Below are 11566 nucleotides of genomic sequence, written 5' to 3'. Positions count from 1 at the left end.
GCTGATGGCAGCAGGTCTTCTTTTGTTCACGTCGATGCTGCTCAGAATAGCGACCGGAGGTCCAGCGGACACGTGTCAACGTCATGCTTGTGTGCGGGTGGAGGGGAAAGCCTCTCGTTGGGGCGGTTCCACTGTGAGACAGGGATATAAAAGGTAAGACCGGCGGTTTTGCGCGTAATTCCATCATTCCTCCACTTATTTGGCGGGAGGGGGGGGGGGGTCAGACTGTTCGCGGATGTCACTTTCTATCCTGTAACCGTGGCAACCGCACAAACTGTGTACCTCACAAAAAAGAAGTGGACATAAGCCTCCCTGCCTTCTGGATTTGCAGATCTTTCTCTCTCTCTCTCTCTCTCTCTCGCTCTCTCTCTCTCTGGTCCGGGGGGGAAACGATTACCCGCAACTTTTTTTCAAAAACAAGGCCTATTATGGTCAAATGAGTCTCCATCCTGTACATGTGAGAGCATCGTGTCCTGCTCACGGTGCTGTGACAAGACAAGGGCTCGCAGGTGATGTGTTTCCATGTGGCCGCACCGGACCAAATGCTCATATATGGCACTGTCTTTATTTATTGCCCCGGTCGTCCTTGCTTTTAACCGGATGGCTGCGGGCTCCTCTGTGTGAACGGGGGGGGGGGGTGTTGGAGGACGTCTCCTCATGTATTTCGGCAGAGCGGGGAATCTTCTTGATTTAACGTTGTTTGGCACCCGGCGAAGAGATTGCGCTGGAAGAGGCGCTGCCACGCGGGCGCTCCGAGCCGTAACCGGAGAGTGTTTAACATCAGACGAGGTCGGGGTCTGGACATCGTACACCGTGTTTGACAGCTGGGAATAAAAACAAAAAGGAACCGTGAGCCCGAGCAGGAAGCGGTTTCGCCAGCCCTCCGGCCCGCTTAACATCGAATGCGGAATCGTAGTCGACAGTCGCCCCCGCCTAGTGGCCGTCCGGTTAAAAAATATGTGCCTTTATAGGTGCTTAGGTGCTGTTAGGGTCATAAAAGATGTCAGGGAAAACGGGAGAACAGTGAGTTGTTTGCTCAGCTTCATGTTCCATGAAGGTGTTAAAAACTCCCTTTATGTGGTGTAAAAATAAAGTGAACACACACACACCTACAAGACAGTTTTATTGATAGTGAATTTGGTGACATCCAACGTTAATAATGTCCTTATTTTGTAATATGTGACTTATTTACTTAGTGCGGCAGCTCCGCCTGCCAGACGCCACCTGCAGAGATGTTGCAAACACACCAGTTTGTCATAGAGAGTGGACAGATGGAACAGCCCGGGAGCAGGTGGACATGTCACGACGTGTGTGTGTGTGTGTGTGTGTGTGTGTGTGTGTGTGTGTGTGTGTGTGTGTGTGTGTGTGTGTGTGTGTGTGTGTGTGTGTGTGTGTGTGTGTGTGTGTGTGTGTGTGTGTGTGTGTGTGTGTGTGTGTTACCTGTCAATTTCTCTGACGAGCAACAGGCGTACAGCCGCCTCTTATCCCGCGCAATTACCTACACTCAAGACAAGTGTGGCTGCTTAAACCACGCCACCCCCACACCACACTTATTTATCAACTCAGTTCCAATAAAGAACTCGACCGGTGTCACTTCCTGTCAGACTGTCGGACCCAAACTTGCTGCATGAGTCAAAAAAACTTTTAAACGCATCCCGGAGCCTCCATCACACGCAGAAATCCCGCACCGCAGTGCATGACAGTCTCCTGCGTCGCATCCTCCTGGAACATCTACCCCCACCCCTCTTCTTTTAGCTGCTGATAAGAGCATTCCAAATGGGAACGCGTAAAGCAGCGCGTCCCAGGAGGGAATGCTTCACGGGGTGAGATGATCCAAACACACACCCTGTACCCTCACTCCCCTATCGTTTAGAGTTATTGTGATGTGGAATACCAGTGGCAGAAAATAACAAAGTATAAGTACTTTGTTGCTGCACTTAAGTACATTTCTGAGTTATCTGTAGTTCAGCGTTTTCTGTTAAGGAAACTTCCACCACCAGATTTCTCACAGTCACATGACTTTTTAAATCAGGATTTACACCATTCAGCCACAACATTAAAACCACTGACAGGTGAAGTGAATAACATTGCTAATCTCATTCCAATGGCACCTCCCAAGGGGTGGGAAGCAGGAAAAATGGGCAGGCGTAAGGACCTGAGCGACTTTGACAAGGGCCACATTGTGATGACTCGATGACTGAGTCAGAGCATCTCCAAAAAGGCAGGTCTTGTGGAGTGTTCCCTGTATGCAGTGGTTAGTACCTACCGACAACCAGTGAACCATGACAGGGTCGTAGGCGCCCAAGGCTCAGTGGGGAGCGAAGTCTAGCCCGTCTGGTCCGACCCCACAGAATAACTACTGTAGCACAAATTACTAAAGAAGTTAATGCTGCTATAATAGAAAGGTGTCAGAACACACAGTGCAACACAGCTTGCTGCGTATGGGGCTGCGTAGCTGCAGACCAGGTCAGTGCCCATGCCGACCCCTGTCCACCGCCGAAAGCGCCTACAATGGGCATGTGAGCGACTTGAAAGTGGCCTGGTCTGATGAATCATGTTTTCTTCTACATCATGTGGATGGCCCATCATGTTAGGGTCTGATCCGATGGAGCATCTGTGGGATGTACTGGAACAACAAGCCCGATCCATGGGGGCCCCACCTCGCAACTTACAGGACTTAAAGGATCTGCTGCTAACGTCTTGGTGCCAGATACCACAGGACACCTTCAGAGGTCTTGTGGAGTCCATGCCTCCACGGGTCAGAGCTGTTTTGGCGGCACGAGGAGGAGCTACACAATATTAGTGGTTGTTAGTGGTGGTTTTAATGTTGTGGCTGATTGTGTGTAAATGTACATGTAAACGGATCCCTGAGACCCCGCTCTCCCCACCGTAGAATGTCAAGCGTGGGTAGGCACTGTATAGATTCACGAAAACGCTATCTGTCTTCACCGCCCCCCCCCCTCGGCCACCAACCTCCTCTCAGGGTTACACTTCTCAGGACTTCTCTGATTGTGGCTCCTATGAGGTGTTCCTGATCCACCAAAGAAAAGGGTGATCCACTACCCATCACTCATGAGAATGAAGAACAATAAGCTTCACCCTGGAATGGCTAACATCTCTCCCACACGGACAGGATTTTAGTTCGTCGCTTTATGTAAATAAGGATTTCAGAAATGCGACTTTTACCCCAACTTCCTCTTTCCCATGTGTGTTGTGTTATGTCCCATTTCCCACAGTTCGGACGCATGCCCCCCCCCCCCCCCACCCCGGGGTATTTGAAACCCCTGGAGCTCTGCGGTCACATCCATTCGCCGCAGTGTCACAACCTGTTTGATGAGCTGGAGATGAGCCCGGTGGAGGACAACAATCTGGCTTTTTAGAGGCAAGTGTGCTGCATTTTCCACATTGCTTTGGTCAGCGCCGGCTTCAAGATTATCCTCACCCCTTCCTAAAACAACAACAACACCAAAAAACAACAACAAGCACACAGCATTTGCTTATAGCTGCCTAAACCTTTTGGGTGCAGTGCGTTTTAATTGGGGGTGCAAATGCACGCCGTGTTTGTTTCATCTTCAGCTCAGCAATAACACCCACCAAACCGCTCGAGCTGCTGTAATAGAGATAAGGCCTTTAGTGCCACATTATATTATTATATTTCTCCGCAGTGATGTAAGAATTATTGATAAGTGAAATATGTAATTTGAGAGACAGAAATATAGCTTAAACACCCTTTGTAAAAACTACAAATGTCACCCTCCAGAAAGAACACTAGGGGGCGCTGTTGCAGAACTGTGTAAAATTTCATACAATTTTGTGGTTTACTCCTACTACTAGTGCTACTAATAGTGATTTGGTCTAGCAGTCTGCAATTGTTCTTAATTTAATTTTTTAATCAAACCTACTGAATTCCAAGCGCTATTTGAATTGGAATTGAACATAGCCATTGTAATTTGGCTTGTAATTTTTAACAGTTCATCAAAGAGAGACAATATAAGCCAATTTCAGCTGATGCAGAGATAAATACAGAGGAACAGAGAAAGAGAACACGAAACGCCGGGTCGCCGGGCGTGTTATTTATTTCAAACGGCCCAATATTGTGGCGAGTGTTTTGTATGACCGTGTTTTCGGCGACGCACTTGCGCAGCTGTTGTTTTCACACATTGAGCATGCGCTACGAACCTGCGAACAACGGCGTACTACCGGTGTGTTAGTCAGGTTCGGTGTAGGGTGACCACCTCTTCAAGCCCTCAAACCGGGACACACGTGTACCGCACGCGTCTCGGCTGTCACCCCTCCCGTACTTCGCCATCCTTTCCCCCACTGTCCTCCCGCTTGAAAAAAATAAAATAAAATCCCGTAATACATATATTTATAATTTTTTTGTTTGTTCTCCCTGTGCCTGCGCGGGTTTCCTCCCACAGTCCAAAGACATGCAGGTTCGGTTAATCGGTGACTCTTAAGAAATTGACCGTAGGTGTGAGGGTGAACCTGTCCAGGGTGTACCCCCGCCTCTCGCCCAATGGCAGCTGGGATTGGCTCCGGCCCCCCCGCGACCCCACGAGGATAAGGGGCATAGACAATGGATGGGTGGATGGATAAATATTGTAATTGAATTAAACAAAAAAACGCAGAGCGTGACGTGGAGCCTGACGCCGGGACGCCAAGTCAGCGTAGTTTAATTCCACGCTTACGGGTCAAAGTAGCGCTACTCCATCACCACACCACCTACGGCGGGTTATCTCCCAAATAGGAGCCCTTCTGTGTGGAGCTGGCATGTTCTCCCCGTGCTCACATGGGGTTTCCTCCACCTCACGTCAGTAAGGACCCCCACTAAAAAACATGCACACATCATCGTCTGACCAGCGATGGACACTCATCACCTGGTCCCCGGGCGCGTCCACGTATGCTGCCCACTGCTCCTGGCTGTGCCCCCGGAGGAAGGACAAGCCAGGATGGGTCAAATGCAGAGGAACCATTTCACCGGCCACCATCCAAAGCATGTGCGTGTGTGTGTGTGTGTGTGTGTGTGTGTGTGTGTGTGTGCAAAGCACGTGTTGTACTGTGGTGTGCTGTGTGACGAATAAAGACTGTTCCTTCTTCACACCGCTGTGCGGACGCTTCTAGATGCTCGGCGCCCCAGGAGCTGTCGGCCTTGCGGCCCACAGCACGCCATGCCGCGTTGTCGTGTTCCCCGCTCAAGAAGAAGCCGACCCCTGCGCCCCCCCCCACACACACACACCGGCCTGACCTGCTTACGTGAGCGTTTTCAATCGTTTTTGCGTTCTCTTGTGGACAGACATTCCCCAAAAACACAGTCTGTGTGGGTTTGAAAATAGATATATTTAAAAATATATTTAAAAAATATTTTTAAATACCCATATACGTGTGGGCAAGGGGAGGACGAGGCACCACATTACTATTTGATTATTAATATTTGATTGGCTTCTCTTTCAGATATTGATTATTAATATTTGATTGGCTTCTCTTTAAGATATTGATTATTAATATTTGATTGGCTTCTCTTTAAGATATTGATAATTAATATTTGATTGGCTTCTCTTTAAGATATTGATTATTAATATTTGATTGGCTTCTCTTTCAGATATTGATTATTAATATTTGATTGGCTTCTCTTTCAGATATTGATTATTAATATTTGATTGGCTTCTCTTAAGATATTGATTATTAATATTTGATTGGCTTCTCTTTAAGATATTGATTATTAATATTTGATTGGCTTCTCTTTAAGATATTGATTATTAATATTTGATTGGCTTCTCTTTAAGATATTGATTATTAATATTTGATTGGCTTCTCTTACGATAAAGCATTTGAGTGCCGTGCTGTCTCGGGTCGCCATACAAATAAAAGGACATTGTTATTTGTTATAGTTGTTATTTATTTATTCACACATTTTTGTTCCACCCGCTCTGGGCACTGCCGCTGTAAAATGGAGGTTGACGAAGCCGGGTGTCGTAAAAGCTGCCGCCGAGCGCGCACTGAACTGTCGCGCCCGTGCCCCTGATGTTCGGCGCGTGAAACCCCGTTCGGCCTCTCTGTACGGCGCCCGAGCTGAAGACGGTACGTAGCTCAGCGCCCGCCGTGGAAAATGTCCAAAAAGTTCCCGTTTCTTGTGGTTATACGTCTCACGGGTGCGCTCTTTCCGTTTCAGAAACATGCCGGCGAAGGGTCCTCTGCAATCTGTCCAGGTTTTCGGACGTAAGGTGAGTCAAATGATAGGGTTTATTCCACGTGCGGTCCCGGGTCTTCCCAGCCCCGTTGCCCCACTCAAGCTAACGAGATAGCATCCGGCAAAAATGTCAGCCACGCAAGTCCGCGGTGGTTCACCCGCAGGTTTTTTTTTTTAAAAAAACACTCGGTGCTGTAACGGTGATGTTGTGAAATGGAAGCCTCGTCGGTGAAGGAACGCAACATTTCAAGGGACAGTGCAGTTGGAGCGGCCCTGATTCTCTGTGTGTGTGTGTCTATGGTGTATGCTAGCTACGCTCCTTGTCAACGTTTCAGACTCCGGACATTCAAACTGCTTTATTTGTCGAACACGTAACACGGTTATCATACAACAAATATGAATCGGTATGTAAATATATTACAACCAGCGACATGTACATACATGTAATACGCGTAAAATATATACCAAACATCTTTATAATATAAAATGTACATATATAGTGCAGCAGAGCATGTGTGTGCAATGTAAACAGGGAGATCAAGATTCAAGGTTTTTATTTGTCATATACATACTTTCATACATATATGCAGTGAAATGTAATGCAACGCACCCGGTGATAGCACACAATATGTCCTAGGAAAAAATAAAAAATTAAAAAGTAGAAAATTCCTTTCATAGACCGACTAGCTGACTCCTAAAACGTAATACAGTAAGTGGAATACTTATAGAACATATACTATACTTATAGAGAATTTTTTCTTTCAATTATTCTAGACGTCTTTTTGCTCCGTCAATATAAACAAAGTACAATGTATATTTCCAATGATTACATTTTTACATTTGCTCTCTTCCCCTTTTCAGAGCTATTTACTTATTGGCTGGTAATTGTCTTTTCTCAGAAAACCGCCACAGCAGTTGCCCACTGCAAAAGGGGCAATGGCCTGATCAAGGTGAACGGCAGACCCCTGGAGATGGTGGAGCCTGCCACTCTCCAGTACAAGGTAAGCAGATAACTCCAGGTTGCTTACCAGGTCCCTGAGGTGCCTGAGCTTTGTCCTCCGCCATTTAAGTACTGGGATATCTCTAAAATAGCCCCTTTTTAAGATTAAGTGCTTGAAAAGTCGGTTGCGTGGATGATGGGGGATGTGATCGTTGACATGGATTCTGACTAACCTTTTCCACTAGTAGAACTGGTGCTCCCTAAAGAAAATTTTAGGAGCGCCACTGAAATTGACATGCAACCAAACACATTCATATTTTCTATTTTAACTCTATTACTGATAAATGCTGTGGAAATAAATAGACATGTTAGAGAAATAACAATGTGGTGTTTTATTTTACCTTATGCTGCTTATCGATCCAGTACTTTAACAGTATTTTTTTACATTTTAAAAGAAATTAAAACTAAGAGCAGAATAAACACTGCTTTATTTTCTGCGCATTACATATGAAGAGGGGGCGATCGGGGAGAGTCATGGAGAACGTGTCCCTATTATGCACTGTTTTGTTCTATACACACTTGTTTCATTCCATAAGGAGACGTAAAATAACCTACATCTAAAATAAAAGAAAACTGCTTTGTGCCCCGACTACGGGTGCCCCATCCCTAGCACACGCTTTTTCAGTACAGTAAGAGGGAGACAGGTGCATAAAACACACCCCGATACTTCCCTCTCCGCACCCCATCTCGGAATGGCGCCCTAGGAGACTGCCTATAGGAAGAGCCGCCCCCTGCCGGATATTCGCATTGAACAGCCGAATCAGATTCAGCTGAAGAATCTGAGTTTGGGTACAGCCTTAAGACTCCAAATAATAAATTAACAAATGTAAACACAAGGTATGAGGTCAGTACAATACTGTCATTAATAACCTAAACAAGGAACTCCCTCTGATATGCCCCTCGAGAGCTACTAGAGTTAGTCACCTTGGAAGGCCATCCCTTGTAGTTGTGCTTTCTAGTTCTTTTAAACTGATTGAACCACACCTGTACAGCCTCCTTGGCATCAAACTCCTCCAAAATGGTTCTGCCAAGACTTACTCTAATCAGGTCCTCCACTGTGTCCCCATGCAGGGACATTTTATTTATTCCTCCTCTTTGCTGAGAATCCCCTTTCACACATAGCAGAGGACACGGGGCATCACATGTCCTAAGATGTAGATTGGCATTCCTCAAGAGCCTTGGCGGTGTAGTTGTTTCGATGGTTTAGTTGTGTAGGACCTGACCTGTGCTTCCTCCTCCAGCTCCTGGAGCCCCTGCTGCTGCTCGGTAAGGAGCGCTTTGCCGGAGTGGACATCAGAGTCAGAGTGAAGGGTGGTGGACATGTTGCGCAGATCTATGGTAAACAAGCACTAATTCCCACTTTACATTGAATCAAAAGGTGGGGGGGGGATCTTACCTTTCTCGTGAACATTTGAGAGTTCAGGACAACAGCAAGTTAGTTTGCTCTGCTGGACATTCTCCAGTTTCAAGCTGCCGTTTCAGTTTCAAGTGTGAACAATCCATACATTTTTATTTAAGACATTTATTTTATATATGTAAATATACTTCGTTTTAAGCCAGTTTCGGTAAAGATAGCTTGTCCTACTAGCAGTCGCAGTGTCGGATCCAAAATTTGTTGCGAGTTTCAACAAATTTGGCAGCCGGTGCATTTCTGTTTACACCTAACTTTTAAATCTTTGTATTCCTCAGCAGAACAAATTTACAAATTTAAATGTTAATCTTTTTTTGTGTGGCTCTATTCACATTACATCTGTTGTTTTTTTTTGCAGCTATCCGTCAGGCAATCTCAAAATCCCTGGTTGCATACTACCAGAAATGTAAGTGTTAAGGAATGGATTAATTCCCCAATGTATGAAGTATTTCAATTGTGTGGCTACTAATCTCAAAAATGGTACTAACAAAGTAACTAAACGATACCTTGATATCGATCGAAATTGATATCTGCAGTTCTGCTCTAGTTTGAATGCAAGCTCAGAATTTCAATTACTGTCTAGTAATGTACGATGGACCAATTTTGTAGAATGTTTGCGCCTCCCTGCCGGGTGGCTTGGTTGTTGCTGGCAAATCAGTAACAGTAGAGTAAATGTATTAAAATGTTAATTTGTCTCAAACGAAAAGGAAGATGTAGAATAATTAGACCTGCCAACCTGCATGCATTTTGTGTACCATCTACACAATTCTTAGTCAAAATACGCAGGTACGAAATGCCAGCTGAAACTATGCCAAAAAATTTCTTAATTAGGTATATATTATTGTAATTTAATGACGGAAATGAATCAATCAGTACAAAACTATACCTTACATTTATTCAGTATTTAAATTACATCCCTTGGATTGGACCAGATGCTAGGACCTGTGGTTCTGTAACACCTCTCACTCAGCATCCACTGATACGCATACCTTAACGACATGATGCACTTCAATGTGTATATCATAATATGATTAATACTATATGTAGTAAGCTGTAGTAGCTCACATACGCTGCGATGAGCCTCGATACGAGATGGCTACGATGTGAATAACTGATGGAGTCATTTAGCTGCAGTAACTCAAACGTCTGTGGCATTTACACTATTGTGGTACTCAACCACGGTTGGCAGTTCTGTAGTTATGATTGGGGCACCAGGCAGAAGGGCTAACGAAGCTGCGCCAACTTTTCCCTGTGTCTGCTTTCTTACCGGCATTAAAGGTGATGTCAGAATGAAATGCTTTTAGCCACAAATGGACTAAAAAGCACTGACTGAAGTTCATATTGGTTGGATACTTGGTTCATCGCAGAGACTCGGGGGGGAAGATGGGGATTTGTTTAAATTCTCAAATGAAGAGCGGCTGGAATTTTGGAAACTGCCCTTTTTTTTCTCCCGCTTCACTCCTATCCAAACTGATTTAAAACTTGAGCTCTAGCCACAAACTGATTAGCGACTAGTTCAACTGACTCTTTGCACGACTGTCCTAAGCGATGTCTGACTTAAGATTTAAACCTTTTTAAAGCCAAAGCCATTTTGCTGGTGCTGAAGATGGCACAGGCTAATCATTTAGATCATAATGGAACATTTATCATTCTGATGAAGGGTAAAGGCTTTCAAATGGGAACTACATCCGAGGAATTGACAAGTGACGCATGATTTTGATAATGTTGTTAGATAACTGAGCGTCATGTCTGTTGGCAGATGTGGATGAGGCCTCCAAGAAGGAGATCAAGGACATCCTGATCCAGTACGACAGGACCCTGCTGGTTGCTGACCCCCGTCGCTGCGAGTCCAAGAAGTTCGGTGGACCTGGAGCTCGTGCCCGCTACCAGAAGTCTTACCGTTAATCACTCTGTACATTTTCATAATAAATGGGATGAACAAAGGAATGTTTGTTTGTTTTTAATTACCAGTCATGTATTGACTTCTTAATGGCACATTTACAACAGCTTCATAACCCTCTCTGGGAAATACAGGTAGCAGAGAACACTGTCCATAATTAAAATAGGGTTGAGGCCACCTTTTTTATTATATTTATTTCATTGTAAGCAAATCATCTCCCAGAGTAGCATGATAGAGAACTGGAGTTGGCATGACGTTCCCCTGAGCAAGCCACCGAATCTGTTCAAGCCTCAGGAGGTCAGTTCTCTCCTGGCACGTGTTGGAGCAACAACAAGAAGGAAATCATCGAACTACGTCTGGCACCAAAACCATGCTTCCATGGCTCCCTGTACGCCGCAGATGAAAATGTTACCACATCCTGCTTAGAAGAGGAACCTAACTATCTCTGCCTGTGAGATGTCCCGAAGCGGCGGAACCTCTCCAGACGTAATAAGGCGCAAGTTTGTAATGTGTTCCACATAACGAATAATACACGAATAAAAAAGTAAGCGCATAACAAATAGGACCATGTTCTCTTAAATTGAGCTTGCTTTATGGACATGGCTTCTACGGGACTTAATTTCCCCACTGTAGAGTAATGGGACCCCCTGGTGGTGGAAATGGTATGAAGTGCGCTTTATAAATAAAGTGTGACTTGACTTGACCATGTAAAGAAGACCCAACATGAGCGGTAATACTGTACATGGACATGAGGTGGCGGTGTACACATCTGAAACTCCAGTGATGGCAACTTTTTAAGTTGTCTGACAGCTGAAGAGCACCACTCCCACCACCGGGGGGTCCCATTACTCTGCAGTGGGGAAAATTAGTCCGGTAGCAGCAGCAAGTTCAATTGAAGAACAGTGCAATATAAATTCACAACAATACCTCAATCTGTCCGTTTTTCCAGGGTGCCAATGCAAGAGCGTATCGTGTTGTGCTTGAAGAGAAACCCCATTAGATAACAAACCATGAAATCCTCCACCCGGCCTTGCTGTAGAACACAATAACGCGTCAATTTTTCGA

The 11566-nt window shown here is 45.2% G+C and overlaps 1 protein-coding gene across 1 annotated transcript; it reads left to right on the top strand.

The window, feature by feature from the left end:
• The first annotated feature begins 6032 nt into the window (after positions 1 to 6032).
• rps16 (ribosomal protein S16) lies at positions 6033 to 10548 on the top strand. The gene is made up of 6 exons (XM_080022444.1): positions 6033 to 6081; positions 6173 to 6224; positions 7090 to 7191; positions 8432 to 8528; positions 8960 to 9007; positions 10361 to 10548. Exons 2-6 carry the CDS (start codon positions 6177 to 6179, stop codon positions 10504 to 10506), a joined length of 441 nt encoding a protein of 146 aa, XP_079878570.1. The 5' UTR covers positions 6033 to 6081; positions 6173 to 6176; the 3' UTR covers positions 10507 to 10548.
• The last annotated feature ends 1018 nt before the right edge of the window (positions 10549 to 11566 follow it).

The sequence above is a fragment of the Zeus faber genome (assembly GCF_960531495.2).
Source record: "Zeus faber genome assembly, chromosome: 21".
Taxonomy (NCBI): domain Eukaryota; kingdom Metazoa; phylum Chordata; class Actinopteri; order Zeiformes; family Zeidae; genus Zeus; species Zeus faber.
This window is presented reverse-complemented; position numbering and strand designations above follow the sequence as displayed.

Excerpts from the sequence above, each read along its gene's own strand:
- rps16 (XM_080022444.1), top strand. The coding sequence starts at position 6,177 with ATGCCGGCGAAGGGTCCTCTGCAATCTGTCCAGGTTTTCGGACGTAAG. Across the intron at positions 7,192-8,431 it reads CTGCCACTCTCCAGTACAAG|CTCCTGGAGCCCCTGCTGCT; the intron begins GTAAGCAGATAA and ends TTCCTCCTCCAG. Across the intron at positions 8,529-8,959 it reads ACATGTTGCGCAGATCTATG|CTATCCGTCAGGCAATCTCA; the intron begins GTAAACAAGCAC and ends TTTTTTTTGCAG.